Below are 27,862 nucleotides of genomic sequence, written 5' to 3' on the forward strand. Positions count from 1 at the left end.
CTGGCCCGCCCCATCTGCTGTCCACACTGAAAGGCCCGTTTGTTGGCTGCTCTTCAGAGACTGGGCCACTCGGAACCCGAGGGTTCTGGAAGTGATCCAGAGAAGACTGTACCAAGCGGTTAGTCTGAGAGAGGCGCTGAGTGGCACCGTAAACATGAGGCAGAGAGGGGACTTGCTGTCACACACACTTTATTGTTTCACATCAGCACCAGTGCAGTACCACAAAACAGTGAATACACTGACAAAAGCAAAACGTTCAATTAAATGACCGTACATGAAAGAAGAGGGTGGAGAACAGGTTCAAGATGGTTAACATATAAGCACATGCTGACTTTAAGAGTGTGTGAAACATTGCTTCGAATTCTGTGACATTACGTGGATACAAAGATAATAAAATCCCTATGAGTATTGTTGTTTTGTTCGGGATGTGTTTTTTTTATAGTGTTAGCAAAATACTGAGCAAAACGTAATGGCCGTCTGTCTGCAGGGCTAATGGAGCCAATGATGGACATTTGTTACAATGCTGCCTAGCAGTTACGCACAGCAGAGCACATAATTATATAAAAATATAAGAGTTTGTTGACTTCAACAAAGCACTTTCTGCTCGCTCTCCTTCTCTCCCTCTCTTTTCTCCCGTTTCTCTTTAGAAAATCATGGCAGTAATTTAATACATTTGATATGTTGAATACAATGGGCATTATGAAATATATAGCGACCCGGCTTTTTAAAACATTTGCAAGGCATTTTTTAATTCGCTTTTTTTTCCATCATCTCCCAGACGCCAATAATTAATATCTACCTGTAAATGTTTGGCTAATCTCCTTGGTTATATTGGTGCGGTTCAGTTTGAAAATTCTAATCCCATATTTACTTTCCAGCCGTTTTCTGTCCCCTGATAATCTGTTTATGCGTGAGTGTGGCGTTGCGTTCTGCCGGGTGCTTGAGGGGTGTGAGCTGTGTTGTACGGAGGGCTCTGTGCGATTACAGGGGCTCAGTCTTGGCGGGCACTCAGAGTTGTCAAAGCCTTTGATCTGAACTGTCTTCATAATCACTTCAAAAAGTGTTCGCGGCACCGTGAGGGGTTTACAAATTCACCCTGTACTTTTCCTACATTCTTAAAACGGTTGATGCTTTGTGTTTAAGGCCTGTCCGCCATGATGAGAGGTGCAAAGAATGAAAAAAAAAAAAAAAAAAAAAAAAAAGAGTATTTTAGAGTTGATCTCTCTCAGTTTTGTAAATAAAACATTTTATTCTGTATGTGGTCATTTCAAACATGTCTATGATAGGTCTGTCGCTGTCGCTCTCTTAATTCCCCAGTCTTTTTATAAACAAAGTGAGGGACAAAAGTGAATCCTTCCGCCCTTTGCTCTGCAGACAAGGGGCGCGAGCAGAAAAAAAATAAATAAAAAACTCGACTGTTCTCTTTAACAACAGCATTTGCATATTTTTATAGTCTCTCAAAGAAAAATAGCCGGCAGGCTAACAGCTCCAGCAGCAGTGTAAGCTGAAAACGGAAGCAGTGGGATCTGTGTGTGTGTGTGTGTGTGTATGTGTGTGTGCTCACAGCGTGGCCACTCTGTCCCTCTACAGCAGATAGAGTCTGGGTCCAGTGTAGAAAGGAGGCCCCTCTCCCTGGAGAAGGGAGGGAAGGTGAGAGAGTTGAAGCTCCGGATCTGCAATAGAAATGATAAAATATAAGAATCGGTTCAAACTGCATTTTGAACAAATGTTCTTTCAACAGCACGCCATACACCTTTTGAATCCAGCCAGGCATCTATTCTTTTCTCCAGGTGTCACTTTCACTAATAAAGTTTAACAGGATATCTGATCATATGCCTTTCACTTATTTGGGTGACTGATCCTTAAATTGAGAGCAAATGTACTATGTAAGCAAGCAAATAAAATTTTTGATAGATAGATTGTTTTTTTTTTTTTTTTTGGTTGCTGATATATGCTTAGATATTATGTTTTAGGTGTATTTTTTAACATATGATTTCGGATACACTTATGGTGCTAAAAGAAACCTATACTCATTGGCTACATTTTGCCTTCTTATCTACTCACTCACATGTATGCAAACCCCAAAACAAAGGTACCTGTTAAGACACATGTAAGATTGTTTATTTCAATTCGCTTAGCCACAACAGCCGTCGTCAATTCTATTTCCTTCATCATTTCAGTATATGCTAAAGGAGTATTTTTGCATATATGACATGAGGTTTCGATAGAAATGTGCAGCTGTATCACCCACTGCGGGTGCACTGTATAGCCATTATCGTGCATACCAGAAATTAGACTCATTGACCTTTCCACCTTCCACATGAGACACATATGTTTCCTTAGCTTACTGTAGCCATTATTCAGCCTCTAAGCACTGCGCTGCACCTTTAGCATGCACATTTTAATAAAAGTGAGTGAGAGCGAACTGGAGGAGTTTAGAATGATGCATGTTGCCTGAGTTAAGGGCAGCATTTTAGCTTCGGGGCTGTCCATGTGCCCGGCCTGAGTAATGAGTAATGTGTGGTAGGTAGTTTGGCAGAAGGTCAGGCCACTTCTAGAAGGCTGGTGAACGATGCTTTTGTGACCCTGTGGGTTGTATGCGTGAGTGGACCAAGAGGGAGAGAATTAGAGGAGGAGACAAAGAGAGGGAATTTTTTTGGAGATTCAGAATGAGGAAAGGCTTAGAGGTTTGGGGAAACATATAGGATGCCAAAATACGGATACAGACGTATGTAAACCCATTTTTTTTCCTGCTGTGGGTGGGAACGTAATTAAGATGACACACACAAATGATTTTCTGACAACCGAGCGTGCCCACACATACAAAAAAGCAGATTTTATATAGTTGCTTACACGTTTACTCTGTCATTTTGTTAGTCATGCACTGCCCTTTTATTTTACTGCTCAAAATAGACAGAAAAATGCTTTTGTTATTTATGTATTATGACTTGTGTGTCAAAAACAAAAGTATCTACACTAAAATGCTCCAGTTTCCATCACCTCCCTAGCATAGTTAGCGTTCCCGTCTGGTAACCCACTCCAGGACAGGCTCCATCATTTATCCCTGATCGGGCTGAAAGCAGCAGAGCTAAATTTGTGTTTCAACATGCTGCACTGCCATAAACAGCCTCGCATTTCCTTCCCATTTTCGCCATGAATCTCAAACGGGGCACGCTAGTTACATTAAAACAACACATGAGGAACAGCTGTATTATTTTATTTGCAGTACCTGTAATAGGCCTCGTATTGCAAGCAATATTTATTAAGCCACACGACTTTGCAGTGGATTTATTGTGTTGACGGTTTAGTCGAACGCACTCATTTTGTAACTCGGGCATAAAAGCAATGATTTCCTCTGCAAATGATCTTCTTGTTTAATGCCGAGGAGTGAGACTGCTCTCATCCAGTGGGTTTGTCTCACCTACAAGACTGTACTTTCTGCAGCCAACAGCAAATCCTTAAATCTGTAAGATATACTCTGTTGAAACCTAACATCTATGTTTCATCACTGAAAACCACAATGTCTGGCTGTGGCATAAGATTTCCATGTACACACCTACAGTTATTGAGTATATCACACAGACAAACCCTATTCGTGAGTGAAGCAGAAGAGATCCGTTTTATTTTTTATCCATAAAATGTGCAACAGAAAAAGCAGAGAGGTCACTTCCAATGCGTGCTTCCTCTGTTATTCAATTTGATTGGGATTTTGGGTGATTTGTGCTGTGCATCTCTGGGGAAATAAATGCTTTGATTAATGTAATCCTGAGCAGGGAGGTACCACAAACCACACTCCTCAGGGAACGGTGCTGTTTGACAAACAAAAACATGCAGGGCACCACTTCAGTCCGCACACAATGGATACATTTTAAATGGTAGAGGGCATGCACAGTGCTCCAGCAACTTTTTTTTCATCAGATTAATATGCTGATGCATAATTAAGACGAAATATCAGATAATCTCAGCATGTATATATAATCAAGTGTTTCAGGAAAGTGCCGCTGACCTATAATGGGACAGTAGGAGTTAGATTATACTGTGGCCTGCAGCTGTAATCAGTGCAGAGTCTGTTATAAGATGTCCAAAAGATATTGTTAGTCCACATGGGACAGTTAAGAGAGAACTGTCAGTTACACACACACACAAAGAGAGAGAAGGAAGACTAGCATCCATATCAAGGAACAGACAGCTGCTTGTCACATCACACAAATCCTGAGATGGATGAAATTTGAGGCTGGGGTCCTGAGTGATAGCATCAGAAAAATTGTATCTGATGGAAGCTATATATATATATATATTTTTTTTTTTTTCAGTGATTTTTTAGTTGAATATATATATATATATATATATATATATATATATATATATATATATATATATATATATATATATATATATATATATATATATATATATGTGTGTGTGTGTGTGCAAACACACATACACACATTATGTACTTATATATATATATATATATATATATATATATATATATATATATATATATATATATATATATATATATATATATATATGCATGGAAGCAATATTATGTTGCATCCACATATCATTTAAAGCACATTATGACATTTGCATTGATTTCCAATGGGGGAGAGTGCAATCAATAAGGGGCTGGCTAGAATGTTTACGAATAATGAAGCCCGGATAATCTTCGTGTAAGACAGAGCTCTGAAACATTTCTCGCCATTTCGGTCATGAGCAGCGCGCCTCCTGCGCCGGTGCTACGGGAAATGATGCACAGGGGAGCAGTGGAATAAACAAGGCGGAACGACGTGACGCACTCTATGGGCTTCCATGTACAGAACAAGGATAAAAAATAATGTCATTGGCAGTCATAAATTATCAAATGACATCGGCCAGTCGATTACTCTTCCTCGCTGACCGACTAGTACTAAAGATTTTAGACTGATTCCAAATAGTTTTTATCCGATTTAGGAGGGGAAAGGGAAAAATGCTATAGAAATGCGATGCAGTATTCTTTTTGGTTTATTTCGATTTCTAGTTTTCTTCTAAATAACAACAAATTTGTTTCAAAATGATTCGCATTTTAGTCGGTGTAAAAAATGTGGCAAATGAAACCTTGAAACTGGCTGTATTAAATAATCCTGTCCAGTGCTATTTTCCTTTAAATGAAAGACGGACACTTTCAGGCCAATGATAAAAAATGAATAAAACAAGAGTTAGAAATTAATTAACTTAATTAAAATTAAAAAATAAAAATAAAAAATCAGATATATCATATATAGGCTAAAATTATACAATATTCGTATTATTCGTCGGTAATGTTTTATTTCTCATTTTATTAATGTCCCACTATGACAAGTTATCCACCGGAATTAAGAGTAAATAAGGCACAGTGCATTCTGTTTTTTTGGGAGGACGCCAGAGCTTTGGCCTACAATTTCACGCTGTCAGACATGAGCTTAGCGCTTTGAAGGTTTGCTTCTCAAATTAGTGACAATTCAGCAGAATGTTTTGTTACATATATTGTCTTTCTTCAAAACACACATTCATTAGCCTACATTATGAAAATAATAACCTATTTTGAAAGATGTTTTCTTTGGATTTTAAAAATCCTAATTTTTTATTCATATTAAGATACATGCATACACCGTGTGCTTTTCGTAATGCAAAAAATTAAATAAATAAATAAATAAATAAATTATTCAAATATGCAAGTGGATGATCAAGCATGCGCGCATTTTTATGATATTTAGAGAGCTAATACAATTCGTTTTACTTATTTTTTTTACTTTAAAACACTTAATGATAACGTCAGATATACACACGTTTTAAATGCATTTTAAAACTCATTCCATCAGCATTTTACACAATAATATTTATGTAAATGTCTAACACATATAATGAAGTAGGCTAACTGTTTAAAATGTTTATTTGTTAACCTCGGCGAAACCATTTAATAAACTTAAAGAAAAAAGCACGTCCACGTTATCAATCAAAGTCAGGATTACAGGGACTTGCAAAGTAGAATGAATCAGTTCTAAGATTGCACTGAATAATTTCTCAAAGCATGCAACATTAATATTAAGTCCTACATTGTTGTTGTTTTAGCAATAACAATAATTTAAATGAATGTTTTATAAATAAATTAATTATACGTTGGTGATTTTGCGCAATATTTCTCCAACAGGTATCATTTTACGACATCGGTACCCTATGCTTCACCTCAAAAAATAAGAATAAATCAATAATCAAGGACAATACCCCAATTACTCACCATTAGCGCCTTTACCATGCTGACTAAGCGCGACACCTGCTGGTGACAAAATACTCTCCATACGTCAATGTCAAGCGTAAGTGAGGGATCTAATTTTTAAGGTTATGCTGATTTCAGTTATTTTTTATACATCTTTTTGTACGCGCTTGTATTTTTAAAGACATGTACGAATTTGAGATGTGTATTTGGCGCAATGGCAGTGTTCTTGGCTTGACTGTGGCTCTTTCATCTCGACTCCAGTGCACAAACATATAGCTTAATGCGACCAGTGTTCCCTCTTTTATTCCACTCACCATAGCAACCAAGAGGAAGGGTTCAGAAATGCTTTACCCATGAATGAAACAAACGGTCTTAGTGGGGCTGCGAGAGAGATGGCATCTTCGACCGGGAGGGCACACAAGTTAACCCAAGAAATATCGAGGGGAAAGGTTTTCGTTATGTTTGTATATTACATTTTTTTATAATAAATCTATTAACATTTCGAACTAAATTTTGCTTTGTAACTCTGTACATTTTAGTCGCAGCAAATGTTTATAATTTATACTGCTTCTGTTTCGGTCTCGTTTAATTTTAGCAAAGCTTTCTCGCACACTCGCATCTTTTCATTGCCATGATCAAGATCAGCTAGATTCTGCTTAGTTAGCCTTCATGTGCGGTGTTTTCTCGGTAACAACTGAAGTCCTTGCCGTCATTCGCCCATCGTCTCGCGTTATACATCGCGCGCTCCAAAATAAGCCAGTGCCGGAGACCAAGTTTCATCAAACTTTGGCACAGAAGTAGAAGATCGATTTATGTAAACGACCTGATATCCACTTGTACGCGACTCCACCGAGAATTCCACCGAGGGTCTCCTGTTTGAATTTGATTGATTGCACATTCTCCACTGGACATTCACTACAAAACAGCAGCTTAACCGTCTGCTCGCTATTTATAAAGCTAAACAGTCTTATTGATTTTTACACGAAAAAAAAAAAAGATTTCGCAACCGAACAATATATATATATATATATATATATATATATATATATATATATATATATATATATATATATATATATATATATATATATAAATAAAGGTGGCAGATAGATAGCTAGCCTATAAAAGAATAATCATTAAGGTATAGTATGCAGTCTAGTTTTTTAAGCACGGTGAATACTGATTTATTTTCACTTACCGTAAGATTCCATGATAACTGGAAAAAATGTCTCAAATGCTGCATTGTTCGTCCATCAGTGACCGGCTCTCTCCCTCCGTTTTGGTCCTTCCTAAGATTTTCTTCCCTCTGACTCAACTGAGCGGAGCTCTCCTCTGCACCGCTATTATTTTCACTAAAATATATGAAAATTTATGCAAATGAAAATCAGCACTAACTGTTCGTCTCTTGTTATACTTGGGGATTTTTCCCTCTCTACTTGCACAGAAAACAAATGATCTCCCCAGCAGGGAACACGGGGACCTTGTTACATAAACAAATAAATAATAAACAGCCTACTTTTCAGATAAAAACATGAAACTTCAAAAGTTGAAGGCTTGAACGTTTGAAATTGCTTTGACTCCTTAGTGAGTGAATCCCTTTCCTCACACTGGCTATCACGTTTCTTATGGCCGCACGAGACGTCCTTTGAAAGCGAGCAGTATGAAATGCATAGCAGTAATTTAGACGAAAATCTGCTGGAAATTAATGAATAGACAGCCCCGTGGCGGTGGCCCTACTTTGCCATTCAATGTAAACAAATCCACGAGGTTCTCTCGGTTTTTGAGTCTGATCCAAATGAAATCTTCTGGGAAGGGGAGTGCTATTCCTCTCTTGGGTTTTCTACAAAACCTGATTCAGTGTTATTACACCCAATACGCCAGTACTAAATGAAATCTAACATAGGCTTTTCTGTCACAATACCATTTGGAATGATTAAATGGTGCATTGGTTTACGTGTATGTTTGCCTGCCTTTTCATGCACGTAATGATACGTATTATGCTAGGAGTAGTTCATAAACAAGAACATCCTTTGACACCAGGTGTCACACCTCCCTTGCATGCTGAAGCTCAAGTCAATCAGTGGAAATTTTCATTGGACTTGCACTTTTATTTATACCTCTGGGTGAATCCATATGTCGTAGGGGTCGGATGGTAAACGTCTAAACAATTCAGCGCCAAATTTAAAAACGAATGACGAGTTTGGCCTATCGCTAGTTGATCTTGGTAGTTAAATTAGAAGGCATTTCTTGCAAATCCCCAAAGGACTGCTCAGTTTGCATTCGTTTTGGTTGCCACTTTCTCCCCATGCCTTTCTTGTGTTTAGCTGCCTCTGTTTCCGCTTGGAAGCATCGCATAGTCGTCTCGTTAACTCTTAAGAGGCCGAGGGTACAGAGTATGTTGTAGTAGTCGGTGTGATGCAATTAAGAGGGTTATTGCGTCGATATGTTTATATTATCTGGCTTGGTTGAGTTCAAAATTTGTAACAGATAATTTGGAGGATAAATTATATTTTGAACTTGCTTTTGTCAATAAGAGTGAAACCCTATAGTTTAGCAAACAGATCCCAATGCAGCCAGTGTGATTTATAAAAGACCCACTTTGAAATTTTAATTACAAAAAAAAAAAAAAAAAAAAAAAAAATCGAATAATTGCATATGTGAGAGGTCACTGTTCATCACTCTTATTTAAATTTATCCCAAAGCTTGGCATAATATAGATGTTACATTTTATAATCGTGGCCCTTAAAACACTAATAGTTAGGTCTACTCTGCTGAATTATTGACAAGACAAATACTTTAAGAAAATATACTTAAATGTAGATTTATTTATGTATTCCCATATATTTTTTTGAGTTTTCAGTCATTTATCTTGATTTATTTATTTAAATTCAAAAGCAACCAATTGGAATAGCCGGAAGGGGGGTCTGGGGGTCTGAGTGCCTGAAGCGAGTTCTCTAGACCTGTCAATCTTGCCAGTACTATCCAATCAACGAAAGCCTTACACCCGACTTCCTCGCATTTGGGGAAAAGACGTGGACGATGTACGCAGCACAGGGTAAACACTCGTGTGTCCTCGAGCTCTGAGGGAGGGACGGAGCTAACTGTCAGAGAGAGAGAGAAAGAGAGGGAGGGAGAGCGAGCGAGGGAGAGGAGAGAGAACAAGCGAATGAGAAAGAAGGCATGCAACACTGCTTTGCACTGTAATACTGGATTGTACTTCAACTGGAGCGGTTTGGCAGGTTTAAACACATCAAAACAGAACAAAGAGACAGACTTTACAGCACCATAAAAGAATCTGCAAAAGAAAAGAAATAAAGAAACGGAGCAAGTGAAATCGCTGCGGCTAAATAACAAAAGAATTGAGGAAGAACCACGTTCATATTTTTCCACTCGGTAACGGAACATACGTTTGGACTTATTATTTTTAAGGGCATTACAACTTCTTCAAGCGCCAGAACTTTTTCGCGGGACAGTTTTTGAAACAATTTTGAATCTATCATTTTTTCTCTCTTTTGGTTTGTTTTCAGACAGACATTTTAAAAAGAAAACACAGACTGGAGGACGGTTTGATTTCCGAGGGCTTTTCAACGCTGTCATAAAATTGGAATTTATCGTTTCAATCATTCATGTTCGAAATATATGAATCCACAAATTATTCAAGAGACGGATTTCGTCCACTCGCCTGCAGATACTTTCTCTTTGCTTTTTGTTGATGGTGTTTGCCAAAACACAAGCCAGACTTTTAAAGTTTGAATAATTCATGAGATATAATTTGCCTGCATTAAAAAAGTTTTTGCAAAAGGGAGGGGGTGATCAGCAAACATATTCATAAGGTTAACGGAATGGCCACAGCGGCTTCCAACCCTTATCTAGCCAGCAGTAGTATATTATCGTCCGGCTCGATAGTGCACTCGGACTCCGGGGGTGGGATGCAGCAGGGCAGTGCTGCAGTAACCTCAGTGTCCGGTGGGTACAGAGGAGACCCAACGGTTAAAATGGTCCAAAGTGATTTCATGCAGGGCGCAATGGCAGCGAGCAACGGGGGACATATGCTGAGCCACGCTCACCAGTGGGTGACGTCCTTGCCTCACGCCGCAGCGGCGGCTGCAGCTGCCGCAGTGGCCGCAGCTGAAGCCGGATCGCCTTGGTCGTCTAGCCCAGTTGGGATGACAGGCAGTCCGCAGCAGCAGGACGTGAAAAATAACTCTGGGAGAGACGATTTGCACTCTGGGACTGCGCTGCATCACAGGGCCCCACATTTAGGTCCCCACCAGACTCACGCGGGTGCCTGGGGTAGCACAACTGCTGCCCACATCCCTTCGCTAACAGGGAGCCAGCAGCAGCAGCAGTCTCTCATATACTCGCAGCCTGGCGGCTTCACGGTGAACGGCATGCTCAGTCCGCCGGGCAGCCAAAGCCTTGTACACCCGGGTCTGGTGCGTGGCGACACCCCGGAGCTCGATCACAGCAGCCACCACCACCACCATCACCACCAGCATCAACATCACCAGCAAGCACATCACGGAGTGAACAGCCACGACCCGCACTCCGACGAGGACACGCCAACGTCGGATGACTTAGAGCACTTTGCCAAGCAGTTCAAACAACGCCGGATCAAACTGGGCTTCACGCAGGCGGACGTGGGCTTGGCGTTGGGCACTCTGTACGGGAACGTTTTCTCGCAGACCACAATCTGTCGATTCGAAGCTCTCCAGCTCAGCTTTAAGAACATGTGCAAACTGAAGCCGTTGCTTAACAAATGGCTCGAGGAAGCAGACTCTTCCACGGGCAGTCCCACCAGCATCGACAAGATCGCGGCTCAGGGCAGAAAACGCAAGAAGCGCACCTCCATCGAAGTGAGCGTCAAAGGGGCTCTGGAGAGTCACTTCTTAAAATGTCCCAAGCCTTCGGCCCAAGAGATAACCTCGCTGGCGGACAACCTGCAGCTGGAGAAGGAGGTGGTGAGAGTCTGGTTTTGCAATCGGAGGCAGAAAGAGAAAAGGATGACGCCCCCAGGAGTGCCGCAGACGCCGGAGGATGTATATTCTCAGGTCGGCAATGTGAGTGCAGATACACCGCCCCCCTCCATGGACTGCAAACGAATGTTCAGTGAGACATAGAACAGCATACAAGACTAAAAAATATTTTATATATGACTAATCTGATAAAACACAGACTATCATCAAGATAGCAAAACATTTTGATACTGTGATTGTGAGGGATTATTGAGACTGCAGATGTGTTATATATTTTTTTCACAAGAAAAACAAAATCACCCCTCTTTCTTTCCCAACCCTAAACCGCCCGCTAATCTTCTTCCAGGCCCTTAAATGTCTTAACCTAAAAGGTTTTGTCTGCTCTTTCTTTCAGGGACATTTTTTAGTAGATTACTTAAAAGATGCAAGTTTAACTGGGCCGAGCGAACCGGGCGACCAGAGGGTGACAACTACAAGTTCGTTCCACCAGGTAATTTTGGCGCATTAACTTCAACTGCAAATAACTGAAATTAGAAATGAACAACGCATTCTTTTGCCCCCTACCCCTTTACACCCATGTCTTGTTTGAGAGGCAAAAGGCGCAGGCAATTGTGTATGTTGTTATGGGACATTAAACTTCAAACAAAGGGATGAAATTCAGCTGCAACAATGCGAAGAACAGTGGCATCCACGAAGCTTCCATCCAACTTGGCAGAGAAGACTGCATGGTTTGATATTATCCAAAAATATGGAATGGATTTTTTTTTTGGCCTTCCAATCCTTACAAAAACAAAACAAAGACTGCCCTGATCTCCAAGATCACATCTTTTGAAATTGTTGTTTTTTTATGTAAAGGACTGAATCATACGTGGATTTTTGAGGACAAAATTAAATCAAAGATGACTTTTGAAAAGACTTAATATTCCGCAGCTGCACCTCTTTGAAAACCTTCTGTGCGAACATCCGTTGCCAAGTGGGCCAGAGCTGGTGCTGTGGATGTTTTCATGTGCTGCCATTTCCAAGCAGTATTCTTTGGTAGGTTTTAATAAACAAGACTATGTAAAGCCGGCAATATAGATTCATTAGATCAGATGCTGATCGGAATTATTTACTTAATATTTTTCATTAAATGCTTTGTTTTAATATTTTATTCGGGATACATACGAACTATTCCAAACAGTTATTTATTTCCCCCAGACTTGTGTAAAATGTCCCCCACCCCCTATTTTCGTTGTTGACCCTTTTTGTTTTGTTTAATTTTGTATTCTCATTTATAAAAGAGCACAAATCTACACGAGCTGACTTTGACAGTAGGTAATAAGGGTATATTTTGATGTGATGATTTGATTGTAATTTAATTTCAGTAGTGATTCCGTAAGAGATGATCGAGAACAATAAATTTGTTAGAATGAAACAAGATTCTGTGTTGTACCTAAGATAGCTGTTTGTAATTTTTAACATGCTCCCTGAGCTGTATTTATAGCCAAATGCATTTTAAAATGATGACTGCTGAATATCAATGTCCTTATGTTTTGACATGCAGGTTAGATTTTTTATTATTATTATGCCAACAACATATACATGTTTAAATAAACTACAGCCATCTTATAAATATTTCACCAAATGCATTTTTTATTAAAATACATAAATTGATCATTGTAACGTGACAATCGTTCAGGCCTTAATATAGGAAGCATACAGCAGTTCAACATTTCTAGAACTTCTGCCATATCTAGTAAGCCCTTTTTTCTCAAGACAAACCACCAAAAGTGTCATCGCTTTAAATTACTCTAATGTATAATTATTTTGTTAGCAGACTGAAATGTGTTTCTGTGACAATTAATAGAGATAACAACGTTAACTAAACCTCACGAGAGAAAGAACAGAAAAAGTTGAACGCTTAGACCCAATGATTACAGTGACACGCGTTTTTGTGTAATGTAGCCTACCCTTTTTTATAGCGTTCACGCCAAATGTCAAATCCTCATGCATTCTATCAGCCCGACAACTGTGTTTGCTTTTTTACCCTTTTTACACATGCAAAATTCAAATGTTCTCATATCTGCCCATCCATCTATACTGATAAACAAATACTAAAATAGCCCGTTTAAAAAATCTAGTTTATATTGATGCAAGTCAAATATTTTGCTTCTGCATATATTTTATTGCATTTTCGATTAGGCAATGTTTTAAGAAATGGCCTAGCTGAATTTTAGAATATTTCATATTGTTCTCAACAACAGAAATGATCAACTCTGAATTTCGTATAAGCTTATTAGATCATTTGATCACCTATATGTTGTGCAGTTTTTAATTTAACTATTTTGTTTTAATTTCCACGCAAAAATATCTAGATTCTCTGTCTTGTTAAAATTAAGCATAATAGTTCTATCTGACATCACAACGGGTTACCTGTGGCCTCCAGTCTAAAAAATATAGGCATGTAATATAATTCATACCTTAAACTTTAGCTGGTATAAACCTGTCATAAAGTGACTTTATGCTATATACCTAATATTATTCACGTAAGCCAAATATTAGAGATGAAATTATTCGGAGCTAGGTCCCATAAATAAAACGGACGAAATATTTCGCAAGCGGGCGAAAAAGACAATGTGATGGCTTCAACTTTTTCTGGGGACGACTATTCAGCAAAACGCGCAATTCACTCCCTAACATTTGAATTTCGCGGATGAATTCCCATACACTAGTTGCTTAGCAACTAAATTCAATCAATGTTATAGAATCCCCTCCTCTTTGTCCTTAATAATAAGAGTTGATGTCTAACTTTAAAACTAATTTTGTATGAGTTTAATAAATCCAGAGTAGGCTATATGGTATACATTTAAAACATAACAAATATTTCGAGAAGGAAAACGTGGGAGAAAAAAAAATATTTGCGGTTGATAGGTTAAATTAAGATGTAAATATCGCGATCCTTTGAAGCATTAATTATTAAGCAGCCTTCAGGTTTAAAAAAGGTAATCGACAAAAAACATGTCCAATGCCATGCGTTATTTTCAGTGTTTGCGTGTCATAGATATAAATAGCAATATTTCCTAAAAAGTATATCATTATATTTAATAGCTAGATATATTTAATATATTTAAATATATGATTATATTTAACAGTTACATAGCTTTCAGTACAGGCCAGTAGGCCTATACAAGAAGGCCTGAAATATGTTCAGTATCAGATGACATAAGCTGCACTAAACTCCATAGTGTAAGTCACATGACTTTCGGCCCACGTGTTCAGATGTATCCACTACTGATAAAATACTTGCATGCATATACTATGGAAGTAATTGAGGGAGAAATTAAATTATTTGAATGGATATAATTGAAAATCCCGTTCAAGAGAAAAGTTTTAGACCGTTTTAGAGCAACATAGACTATATATTCAGACAATTGGAGGTTCCGTCATAAATAAGCGATAAATGCTCGTGTACGTGCAGCAACATTTAAAACCTTTTCTACCACCATGATTTAGCCCAAATTATAATAATATCCTTGCATTTCAGCTTGTAAAATTACATCTTGCCAAACCTTGCTAGAGAAATTAAATTGTATCACTGTACAATAACTTCGGCTATCAAATACAATGGTTACTCTAGAAATTCTAAGTAACAATAACTATATTTGAATATATTCAATAATTATGTATATACCTTCTGAAAATACTGAACATGCTTCAACATGAACTAAACAGTCTTGCAATATGGTCTCGAATGGCTCGCTTGTGTTACGCGAAATAAACTTTTCCACACAAAACAATTGCAGTAAATGAAAATAATAATTATATAATAATAATAATAACAATAATAATATATTCACAATGGAAATAAAGTTTGTACGATACTTTCGTTCTATACTGTTCATAAAAGTTTATTTAACTCATTAGCTCAATAGATTTTTGACGACGTGTAATTTTAAAAAGGAAATCAGCCTGGCGGACACCCATAAAGTTATGTGCTATAAATACAGAAATATTAATAATAATAATAATAATAAGAAGAAGAAGAAGAATCCAAAGTTGTATCCAAGACATTACATCGCACAGAATATCACAGCAACCAAGAGCAGCCATACTTTTTACTTAAAATTCACAACGTTAATTACCGTTAAACAATGTTGAAGTAATCGATGAGTTTTTAGGACTAGTTTGCAGTCTATTTTTAGATGAAGAGAAATAGGCCACGGTATTCCCGTTTTCAATTTTAACTTGTTTCTTTCAGTCTCTTAACCCCTCGTGCTGTGCACATTCATAATGCTCTTACATGGGACAGTTCTCAGTGGGGAGACGTCCTCCAGACCGCCTTTGTTAATCCATGTTCTATTGTCACCATGTTGGTAATAAACAGCAGAACTCATTGTATCATTTAAACCTCTGTATTGTTCTAATCCAAAATCACAGCATGACAAAATCCTGTCATTATATGCGTCATTTGCCTTTAATTTATTTATGCTGCAAATAAGAGAATAATTTTTGCTTCTGATAGACTGAGGTCGTTTTCTATTTCTTTATTCACTTTTTCTCTTGTGGTTTAAAAATAGAAAAACAAAAAAGAAATAGTCAGACTCTTAACACTAGGAAATGTTCAGTACGCGCAAGTAAAATTAAGTTTCGGGAATTTTTAGTAGCCATGCATTTCTTGTAATTTACATATACATTTGCATACTCCTAAAATATAGCTCTACACATTATCTGCGTGATTAATGCAGAAAGTGCCAATAATAATAATGATTTACAATAATAATAATAATAATAATGATAATAAATAAATAAATAAATACATAATAATGATAATATAAATGAATAATAATAATAACAACAACAAAGTAGTAATAGTAGTTTTTACAGCTTATTCTCAAGTAGCAATAGTTTATTTTGTATTTGCTTTAACTAAATTCACGTAAAAATGTAAACAAATCCTAAATGAAAAACAGGTTCCAGAGAACACAAGACACAACCAACGCACAGACTAACTCTTCAGCAGCCGCGGCGTGTCATAAGGCCCTTAGAAGTCCACGCAAGTCCCCAGTTGTGCTGTCTGGAGGACTCGCCATTCTCCCTCTCTCTCTCTCTCTTTCCCTCTGGAGACCCACTGTAAACGCCGTTCATGTTCAGCGGGCGCAGGTGCTGCTCCCTCTGCAAACCACAGATTACATTTCCATCACATGCCTCCTGAAGTCATGTGAAACAATAACCAGACACATTTACTCAATACTCAAGACACACCAAAGCCACATATGGGGTGTTTTTTGTAAAGTTGCAACATTTTTACCAAACATATTTACACGTATATTTATATATTATTTTATTGACCATTCGTTTTATTTGTGGTGTTTTGGTGTGTCTTAGATCTAATTAATATCATCCATTGTATAAGTAATTGTATCAGGCTACTGTAGAGTACCAGTCTCTTTAGGCAGATAATAGTGCAGACCCAGATAACAAATTACATCTGGCCCAGATATGGCCCACATCCCCCATTTTCATCTGGCCCACATACCGCGCGGAATGACGGCGATGACTCAACCTGATTGTGGCTGACATAAGGATCCAAAAGTCAGCCACAACTGAACCAGATCTGGGCCATATCTCAGAAAAAGTATGGTCCATATCTGGGCCAGATGTGGCCCATACATTTTCTTAGATCTGGCCCAGCTGCGGCCCATGCACATTCTCAAATCTGGCCCAGCTGCGGCCCATGCACTTTCTCAGATCTGGCCCACATGCAGCCCATGCAGTTTCTCAGATCTGGCCCAGATGCGGCCCATGCAATTTCACAGATCTGGCCCAGATCTGGTTCAGTTGCGGCTGACTTTTGGGTTAGATGTGGCTCACATCTACATTTGGTAGCTATATAAATCACATTAAAAGGAATGCTAAGTTTAAATTGCTTTATTTAAAAAAATTGCTTTAAAGGAAGCATATAAATTGATAAATACAAATATATAATTTATATAAATTATATAAATAGATGGATACAAAAAAAAACAACAACAGATTGATCAAAGCAATACAAATAAATATATGAATTAGATAAATAAATGCATACAGAATTATCACAAATTAAATGCAAATAAATATATATAAAGGTTAAAATTAGGTAAGTGGATATACAGAATAAGAAGAACATACAAACACAAATGTATATACAAATTAGATAAATAGATACAGATTAAACACAGAAAAAAAAATATTTTTTTATAAAATGCATATTAATTAAATTAACAAATATTTTATAACCATATAACCAGAACCAATAATTAAAAATGTATATAAAGGGCAATCCAAAAACAAGATCAGAGGCGAGGCAGGGGTCAAATAAACAAATGATAATTACAGAAAAAAGATAAACAAGTATGAGTAGACAGAACAAACACAGAAATCGCATATTTAACAAAAACATATTATTTAAATAATTACAACTAAATATTTATTAGCATCTACCCAAAACCAATAAATAAATAAATAAATAAAATAAACTGAAAATCCAACAGGGCAGTCCAAGAGTGAGGTCAGGGGCGAGCAAGGGTCAAATCCAAAAAAAACAGTCCAATGCAAAACATCCTGAAAATAGGAGAAGACAACAATTAAAAGGTGCTGTTTGCAGAGTACATACAGGCACAACTCGATTAAAATTAAGGACTTTTAAGCACTTTTTTTAAGCACCTATTTTTATTTTTAAGACTGACAAGCAACGCATTGAACACCTGAAATGTATTCTCAGCAATACATAAAAACATTCCATAGGAACTACCTATCGATTTATAAAAAATAAAAAATAATATTAATATAATATTTCATAGTATTAAACCTATTTTAAATGTGCTTGTGAAATTATTAATTTTTTTATGTTTTCGTAGATGGAAGGAGAACTGAAAATTAAATCCCATTAAATTAAAGGACTAGAAATATTATTATATTGCTAAAATTAAACAAATTTTAGTAAATAATACTAATACAGAGTAAAAGTACATGGTACTATTTTAGTTTTAAAAATCTGATTTTCATTACGGACCTTTTATAAGTGTAAACTTGTTTGAATGGTTTAATTGTTCAATTACAAGGAATTTAATTAAAAAGGAATTTGCACTAACAAAGGAAGTTTATTTTAAGGAAATATATTTTCAAGCTTAGGAAGGTTTTACGTATATGATGAAAAGATGTAAAAATTTAAAATGTAGCCTTTTATTTACACATTTTACACGTTTTTTCTTGTTTGCTCATTCTGTGTCTGCCTTTACAATCTGGCAAATTTGTTGCTTAAATAACTTTTATAGTACTTGGATTTTTTTTACATAATTATAAACAAATGACTTTACAAAAATAGATATTTGAAAAATAATAAAACAAATGACTTCATTTCAGTTAAGGTATTTAAATTTTTTTTTTTTTTACATTTTCTACATTTTCAAAGCAGTGTTTTAAGAGCCTTATTGTTTATTTTGATAAATATAACAACTGATTGCTTTGACCTGTAATGCCTGTACAATTTAGTGACGCTTTAAGACAGACTATTGTATGTATAAATAATACAAATACCTCATTCAAAAACGTTTCCAGCATACCAACCCCGTGACGTCAAACACAGCAATATTCCAAGATGGGGGTGCCTTTGTGCTAAAAGCTCTAGTAAAACATGCCCTTTTCATCAAAATTGTTACATTAATCAAGTTTGGTTAATATATTTTTATTAAATCGGAAAGCAGTTTACGAAATAATGTAAACTCGATTGACTGCATCACTTCTACTACAAGATACTGGGAAGAATTTTTGCTAGGCGATGTAGGAAGATCTGACACTCAATGTTTTCTTCATCAATTCATAGTCTGAAATCTTGGTAATTAGTGAAAGTACCTTTGAACTGACCGCAGATCTTGATGTGGTCTTTCTTGATCTGGTCTTCTCCACTTTCGATCCTTCCCTGGGTTCATCTTTACAAGGAACCTGCTGAATGGGAAAAAAAAAATACTTAGTGATAAAAACCTGGACTATATCATGCTCTAAAATGTTTGAAATAAAAGCAGCATAAAAGGACAAGCTTGTGGTGGAGGTTTGCTAGAAAAACCTGTGAGAGAGGATGTTGTGTGTGAGTCAGACTGTTGTATGAATGTGTGTTTTTGAGTGTATGAATGTGAGAATGCATTCACAAGAGTGTGTTAGTTTGAGGATTTTGCTATTTTAAATATTAGGGTCCAACAGAGTAATTTGGTTAGTTAAGTTGTTTAAAATTATTTTCATTGATTAAATACTTGCCCATATATAGATGTAAAGAATAACCAAAATAAATAATGTATTAAAATGTCATTATATTTTATATTCAATCTGCAAATCATTTGTTGTGAAATTTTAATGACTTCCATTCAGTATATGAATAAAATAAAATTAGAATAAGAATAAAACAATAGAACTCTATAAAAAATACTTCCTATCAAAATAAAGCAGGTGCTTTTACCTAAAGGAACTTTATTAGTATGGTTCCCTGCTTCCAGTTAGTTCAACTTCAGATACCTCCATAATCTGTACTCTGGTGCTTCATTTGGTTCTTGACTTAAGAGTAACTGGTGTCGCATTCCAGGTCCATCACAATCTGAGCTAGAAGGACAATATGACAAAAGACAAGACAAATATGAATACACATAACATACAGAATAAAACATTTAAAGATATAGTTTACTATTCTGCCACCATTTATTCATCTTCTACTTGTTTCAAAGCAGTTTGAATCTGTTAAACACTAAAGCAGATATTTTGAAGAATGTTAGAAACCTGTAACTATTGATATACATAGTAGGAAAAACTGGGTTTGTGTTCATTCATTTTCATTTCGGTTTAGTCCCTTTATTAATCTGGGGTCACCACAGTGGAATAAACAGCCAACTTATCCAGCATATGTTTTACGCAGCAGATACTCCTCCAGCTGCAACACATCACTGGGAAAAACCCATACACTCTCATTTACACACATTCACTATGGACAATTTAGCTTACCCAATTTAGCTTACCCAATTCACCTGTACCGCATGTCTTGTGGGGGAAACCGGAGCACCCGGAGGAAACCCACGCCAACACGGTGAGAACATACAAACTTCACACAGAAATGCCAACTGACCCAGCCGAGGCTCGAACCAGAAACATTTTTGCTGGGAGGCAACAGAGCTATCCACTGTACCACCGCACCGTCTGAGTTTATGTTCAACAGAACAAAAAAAATATTTTGAAACAAGTGGAGGATAAAAGATGTCATTATTTTTGGTTGAACTATCCCTTTAAAATTTAAGTGTCAAGCATTAGTCTTAAAAACTTATGTATCACTAAAGGAAAAATAAATCAAGTACCTCTTGTGAACAAGCAAAATCATTATGCCATTGTTTTCAATGGTTTTCTTTTACATTTTTCACTCTGAAATTATAACTTAAACATGCGATAAAAGGTAAATTAATCTACTTTTGACATAAAATAAAATGTTTTTCCAGCTCACCACTACTTTCAAATTTTACATTTTCAGAAAACAATTCAATAAGGTACCTTGTGGAAACATTTAGACTTTCTTTCAAATTAGATTTTTTTTAATAATAGATTTTTTCTTGTAATCTAAAACCTTGTAATATTTTAATAATAGATGAAACATAAAATATATTATTTCAGTACCCAACAACCAGTCTGACATATATAAGTTACAAAATATGTACAATATTGTACCTGGTGTGCTTGATGATGAAGTCAAACAATTAGTAATGCACTGATGTGAGAGTTGTCCTTTCCTTCAGCTTGCATCCTTGCAGCTGCAGCTTGATTCCTTTCTCTTCTGTAACAAATTAATAAAATACAATCAATTTATAAAAATATTATTTTTACTTGCCACAAAACCATTGGTTTGGACTTGATACATATGTACAAGATTAATGGTGCAATTCAGTTTCCAGGCTGTTTTAAAGTAATATAAAACATAAGATATGGATTTTAAGCTTATTTAACACAATTGATTTTATTTTTTAACAAGGTTTAATATTTCATAACACACTTAGCCTTCTTTTTTAGCTAACGTTAATTAATTTCCTTCATAAGTCATTTAACACATCACGTTTCAACTGTGGATTTTTTTTTCAAACGTTTTGGCTTTAAAAATGTTTTAATGCAGACCAGTCTCAACAGTGGCCAGCATGAACCACATAACGTTACTCTGCAAACTTTTGCTGAAACTTGATAAAACAAACATTAACAAGCAAATCAAGATCATTAAGATTAACGTTAACTTATCAAAAAGAGACTGTTCGTTCAGTGTTTAAGCTAAAACCAGTACAAAAGCAGAACTTGGCACCAATTACAACTGTATAAAACGGACAGCATATGATTCATTCATTCAAGCTCCCGTTTCGACGCTGTTCTTCATATAACACGTCTTATTGATCATTTAATTGGGAATGACGAGCGAATAAAAGGACAATTGTAACTTAAATGAATTTGTTAAAACGCCGAGCACAATCAACTTAACAGATTAACGTTACTGAACTGACGGCTGCCATCATTCTTAGCCGTTTTTAGCCATATTATCCACATATAAGTTACAGTTTTATCACTATTCAAAACAGGGGCTTTTCTAACAAATAAAAACATTACCTGACGACAAATATCTCACAAATATGATTTTAAAATAATAACTTACCCAAAATAAAGAAGAAGATGAAATGGCGGACTTGACTTGACTTCCTCGTTTGAAAAAAATAACCGTCATTCACGAGGCTCCGCCCACTCCACTGTAATGCAAGGATGAAGCGAAACACATATTCGCCACCAGGGGGCAGTTTTATGATTATGTTTTTAAATAAATAAATAAATAAATAATTATACATACATATATATATATATATATATATATATATATATATATATATATATATATATATATGTATAAAATATTACATATATTAGGGTAAGGTAATTAGGCAAGTTATTTTATAACAATGATTTGTTCTGAAACTGTCGAAAAAAATATATATAGCTTAAAGGGATTAATAATTTTGACCTTAAAACACTTTTAAAAAAAATTAAAAACTGCTTTTATTCTAGTCGAAGACTTTCTCCAGAAGAAAAAAAATATTATTAGACATACTGTGAACATGTCCTTGCTCTGTTATGTAACATGCTGTAATTCTAGAATATTTACTGTTAATTTTAATATTCAGTAGCTTCTTATATAAAACTATAACACTTTAAGATATATTTACAATTAACAAATTGCTAATTAACATGCTTATTAATAGCATATTGTCTATAAAATTTGTTGACGCTGTTACAGGTGCACACACACAGAACCAGGATAAACTTTTGGGCCTTTCTATGTTGAGTTTGCATGTTGTTTCTGTTGGTTTCCTCCATTTTTTTTCCATAGAGCAAAAATTTGCAGTATAAGTGAATTTTGGATAAACTAAATTGGCTGTAGTTTGTGAATAAGATAATGCGTGGTGTTTCCCAGCACTGAGGATTGTACCCTCAGGGCTGTGTTGCAGAAGCATTAGTATCTGATTGCAGACTTGGAAATGCAAGCTGAGACACACAGTTTGACATGCAATGTCAGAAACAATGCACTCAAATAGAGCTAGTGACATCAAAGTGAGGGGTCGGGTTAGGAGAGGGGTTAGATGTGCGCATTAAAATTGGTCAAATTTATTTTAATTATTTTTTAGAATAAGTAAATAAAACTTTGTGTTGTTTAGAAAGATCAGCTTATTCACGAACACATTCATGTTATTCACATTCTATTGCTCAGTTCTCTGACTTTTTTTTCTATATAGTTATTTTATTCATAAACAAAACATTTATATCTACTTAATATTCAAATTAAATAAAAAAGAGCAATGTTGTATGTAGCATTTAATCAAACAAAATCATTATAAAAATGTAGAATTGCAAAAAATAAAACCAAGAAAACAGCACTTTAATTCAGCATTATTAGATTCTGAATTCATTTGTAAAATTGTTCATTAAAAAGTAGTACTAATAGCAAATTAAATCCACCCAGTCTTAATTCATTCAAATGGAGAAACGGAACAAAACATTAATGGATTAAAACATAATAAATGATTAAACTCACTGCATTTATAGACATTTATAGACATACCAGGTAATATGAAAAAACAAATTATAAATATTAATCATGCTGGAACATTTACATATAACAGATAATATAAATTTATATTCATAGCAGCCTCAAAGTAAAAATAAATCCATTATTGAGGAAATAAACTGAATTAATACGTGATAAGGTTACAAACATATACTTTCCCGGATAAGCAATAGCTTATTCCTATTCTTAATAACCTAAAGAATCATTTTCAATCTCAGAAAGTCTTATTTAGAACATGCGATGTTATTATTTTCAGAGAAGGTGTAGCGCTTTCACCGCCTGATGAGGGACAATAATGTTAATAAACACAGGAAACACAGAACTGCTGCTGCTTCACATCAGAGTCTGTGTTTTGTTTGAGCAGCAAGCCCCTCCCACTCATTAGGGATGCAGTCCACTGGCAGAAGTAGCCAATCGGAAAAATGTAAATCCTTGCATCACATTACATTAATTTACAATATTTATTTTCTATTTTCTACTTCATAAAACGAAAGTGTACAGACTTAGAAAGACAAATTAACTTTGATTTTCAATTTCTAATAATTTGTAACCACTTCAAAGGCTCCCGTTCATTTATAGTTAAACCGGAACTAAAAATACACAACTCGCACTACACCCGATGTGTCACACACGGGCCACATCTGGCCCACATACAGCAGGCCACAACTTACACTACATCCGGTGTGTCACACACGGACCATATCTGGCCCACATACGGTAATCCACAACTCACACTACACCTGGTGTGTCACACACGGGCCATATCTGGCCCACATACGGTAGGCCATAACTCACTCTACACCCGGGGTGTCACACACGGGCCACATCTGGCCCACATACGGCAGGCCACAACTCACACTACACCCAGGGTGACACATATGGGCCACATCTGGCCCACATACAGCAGGCCACAACTCACACTACACCCGGTGTGTCACACACGGGCCATATCTGGCCCACATACGGTAGGCCACAACTCACACTACACCCGGTGTGTCACACACGGGCCATATCTGGCCCTCATACGGTAGGCCACAACTCACACTACACCCGGTGTTCACACACGGGCCATATCTGGCCCATATACGGCAGGCCAGAACTCACACTACACCCGGGGTGTCACACACGGGCCACATCTGGCCCACATACGGCAGGCCAGAACTCACACTACACCCGGGGTGACACATATGGGCCACATCTGGCCCACATACAGCAGGCCATAACTCACACTACACCCGGTGTGACATATACGGGCCACATCTGGCCCACATACAGTAGGCCACAACTCACACTACACCCGGGGTGACACATAAGGGCCACATCTGGCCCACATACAGTAGGCCATAACTCACACTACACCCGGTGTGACATATACGGGCCACATCTGGCCCACATACAGTAGGCCACAACTCATACTACACCCGGTGTGACACATACGGGCCACATCTGGCCCATATGTCTCCTGCCATTGCCAGAAGTGAGCCATATGTGCCTTAGTTGGCCCAGATGTGGCCCAGAACTGTATGCTATCTGGGGAGTTTAGCTGCTGTCACTTGGGTCCCTGGTGGTGTCTAATGAGTCCTTATTTGCAGAGTGCGACTACCCTAAAAGGATGTATATCCAGTTCGATACCTCACCACGAAAACGTAAATTGGTCTTTTATTCGTTACTAACATGGAGGCTAACTTTAAAAAATCGTGGTGAGACGGAACCATTCTGACCACTGGTGAAACTGATCGCTCCGGATCATATGCCCATGCGGTATGCAGTGCGAGCTGGCACCGCGTGCCCTCCGCCGCTCCTGAGCGCGAGAATAGAGCTTAATGAAATATATATGCAGAGTGACGTGACGTGTGGGGTTTCCTTTCTATACAATGAGAAGTTCAAGTCTCTGTGTTTTGAGGCTCAGACGAAAAGGTGAGGGAAAGGACCAATAAACTAGGGTTCAGGGCATTTCAATTACTTGAAATAAACCTTCAAACAGTTTAGAAACTGTTGGGTGGCATCAATGAACCTTAACGATTCCTTTAAACAGATACAGAAATACATGATAAAATATATACCCAATTAACATAAGAGAACATTTACAATAAGCTATATATTTATCTATCTATTTGTTTGTTTATTTATTTAGTTATTGTCATAAGGAATGCATGCCTAGATCCATATAGTTTATACACATTCAAATATATTTGATAAATCCAGCTGACATTTAAATGGGATGATTCCCAAGTTTGGTTTCTAAAAATACTATAGTGACAGTAAATTTGGTAATTGAATTTACTGTGGTGGCCTCTAATTTCTTTTTACATTAATACAATGTTTGTGTGTGTGTGTGTGCATACGTGTGTGTACTTTTAATGAAATATATAAGTGTTTATTACCTCATATTTGTATTTTAGTTTTAGTAAAGTACATGTTCATCTTGTGATTTGGGACTGCTTGCTTGCTTTCTTATTTATTTATTTAAAATCTCAATGAATGCATGCTTATAACAGTTTATAATACACACATTTATAAAAACTAGTTTGATACTTTTTTGCACTCCAGCTGACTCGAAACATTTAAAAACATTTAATTGGGATGTTCAGTTAGGCTTCTAAAAATACTATAGCGACAATAATTTATAGGTAACTGAATTTCCTGTGGTGGTTTCTAATTTATTTTTAAATGAAAAAAAGTTTGTGTGTGTGTTTGCGTGTACTTTTATTATATATGTATATATATATATATATATATATATATATATATATATATATATATATATATATATATATATATACACACACACACACATTTGTATTTCCTTATATTAGTATTTTAGTTTTAGTAAAGTGCATGTCCGTTCTGTGATTACTGCTTGCTTGATTATTATTTATTTATCCATTTATTTATTTAAAAACCCAATTAATGCATTCTTATAACCATATAGTTTATAATCCACACATTAATAAAAACAACTTTGATACTTTTTTGCACGCTAGCTGACATTTAATTGGGATGTTTATTATTTGGCTTCTAAAAAAATACTATAGTGACATTAAATCAGGTAACTGAATTTACTTTGGTGATCTCTAATTTCTTTTTAAAGTAACAAAAAGTGTGTTTGTGTGTGTGCCATTTTAATAAAATATATAAGTTTCTATTTGCTTACTATTTGTAGTTGTAGCTGTAAACAAATTCTGGGTTTCACACAGTCGATTTGTGTTGGGACAACATAAATGAATTAAGTTAACTTATTAGTTTGTACTAATTTAATTGAACTAAACAATTATGATAACTTATTATTTTATACAAATTTAATTGGTATGAACTAAACATTTAAGTTGACCTTAACTAAACATTAAGCCCCCCCCCCACCCCCCACAAAATAATAAAATTCAAGAATTGTGTTGTTTCAGCTCATTTTAAGTAAGTAGCGTTTGAACAAACAGCAAACGTATTTTTTGAGTGTACAGTACATGTTCATCATGTGAAATAGGCCTGCTTGCTTGTTTATTTCTTTATTTTATTTACTTGAGCCAGAGTGGCACAGATCATTTGTTTTTAGGGGTGAAACTACTAACAAACAAGAAGAAATTCTCGTCCTTTTCAAGTCACTGTGTTATGAAGCTCATCAACTCACATTTAGCTTTATAAGGCCGTACGTTACACTTTATACAAACACTTCCGTGGCCCAACAGCGCCATCTGCCGCTTTGTTCGGAGGACTTATTGCCAAAAAAACAATTGTTTTCCTTTTCAAATGTTAATGAGATACATCAGATTTATAAACCCAATTTAGTTAGTAATTTAATTATTAGTTAATAATAATACGTTAGTACCCACATTAGTTTGTAAAAATGCACTTATTCGTTTATGTGGATGAGACAGATATACTCTTTGATACATGTTCTTAGGCCTAATGAATGACGCCAGGTTTTCTGAAAATACTTTCCAACTTCAGCTCTTGAGAGTGACACCTTTTATAGGCTAAATTAAATTTGTTTTGTATACTATTACAGTGGAAAGTTAAGTAAAGAGGCCTACCTTTAGGATTTCCTGCGCGACCAGAGAAATTTAAACGGATAATGGATGGTTAACCGAAGCTTTACGACGGTTAGTAGCACTTAAATTGCCCTTAATCTTTGCGTCACGTTTCCCTCAATTACTGTTATTTTAGTAGTTGTAGTAAAATCGTTCGTAAATTAGCAAAAGCCTCAGGGGCTATGCTCTTAAGTCATACAACTTCAGTGACAGTTTCCTCTCATTTCCGCTTGCTTCATAGATTGCCGGAAATAGAACGCACAACAAATTGTTTTTTTCTTCGCTGCAAGATAGAAAAATAAATCATAAAAAATAAATCAAATAATAATAATAATAATAATAATAATAATAGTAGTAATAATAATAATAATAATAATACAAAGGTGCTGATTCAAACTGCCTTTAATGGTGCTTTCAGTGTAGGCCACAAGACACCTGAAGTGACAATAAATAATTTAGACAGGCCAACTTTTACAACATAGTA

At 36.2% G+C, this 27,862-nt stretch overlaps 1 protein-coding gene and 3 long non-coding RNA genes across 10 annotated transcripts; 1 reads left to right on the forward strand and 3 right to left on the reverse strand.

The window, feature by feature from the left end:
• Positions 1-172: 172 nt before the first annotated feature.
• On the reverse strand, positions 173-27,600 carry si:ch73-30b17.2. Of its 4 annotated transcripts, none has more exons than XR_012407713.1 (4): positions 27,382-27,600; positions 16,204-16,365; positions 7,437-7,590; positions 173-1,673 (listed from the first exon to the last, which is right to left on the reverse strand). It is a non-coding gene; the product is annotated as a si:ch73-30b17.2 (long non-coding RNA). The 4 variants fall into 4 exon arrangements; XR_012407714.1 differs by having other exon boundaries at positions 16,196-16,365; XR_011015926.2 differs by lacking the exon at positions 16,204-16,365.
• Positions 9,223-12,631, forward strand: pou3f3b (POU class 3 homeobox 3b). Of its 3 annotated transcripts, none has more exons than NM_201447.2 (2): positions 9,223-11,298; positions 11,609-12,628. In NM_201447.2, the coding sequence occupies exons 1-2, from the start codon at positions 10,081-10,083 to the stop codon at positions 11,720-11,722; spliced, it is 1,332 nt and encodes a 443-aa protein (NP_958855.2). In that variant the 5' UTR covers positions 9,223-10,080; the 3' UTR covers positions 11,723-12,628. The 3 variants fall into 3 exon arrangements, with proteins under 3 accessions (NP_958855.2, NP_571177.2, XP_005168765.1); XM_005168708.6 differs by having other exon boundaries at positions 9,441-11,289; positions 11,609-12,631; NM_131102.3 differs by having other exon boundaries at positions 9,223-12,628.
• On the reverse strand, positions 17,110-19,821 carry LOC141386206 (uncharacterized). 2 transcript variants are annotated; one of them, XR_012407717.1, is made up of 3 exons: positions 19,682-19,821; positions 19,084-19,176; positions 17,110-17,793 (listed from the first exon to the last, which is right to left on the reverse strand). It is a non-coding gene; the product is annotated as an uncharacterized lncRNA (long non-coding RNA). The 2 variants fall into 2 exon arrangements; XR_012407718.1 differs by having other exon boundaries at positions 19,084-19,173; positions 19,682-19,816.
• LOC141386207 (uncharacterized) lies at positions 20,241-21,963 on the reverse strand. The gene is made up of 3 exons (XR_012407719.1): positions 21,893-21,963; positions 20,929-21,034; positions 20,241-20,409 (listed from the first exon to the last, which is right to left on the reverse strand). It is a non-coding gene; the product is annotated as an uncharacterized lncRNA (long non-coding RNA).
• Positions 27,601-27,862: the final 262 nt, after the last annotated feature.

Source organism: Danio rerio, chromosome 6 (genome assembly GCF_049306965.1).
Source record: "Danio rerio strain Tuebingen ecotype United States chromosome 6, GRCz12tu, whole genome shotgun sequence".
NCBI lineage: Eukaryota > Metazoa > Chordata > Actinopteri > Cypriniformes > Danionidae > Danio > Danio rerio.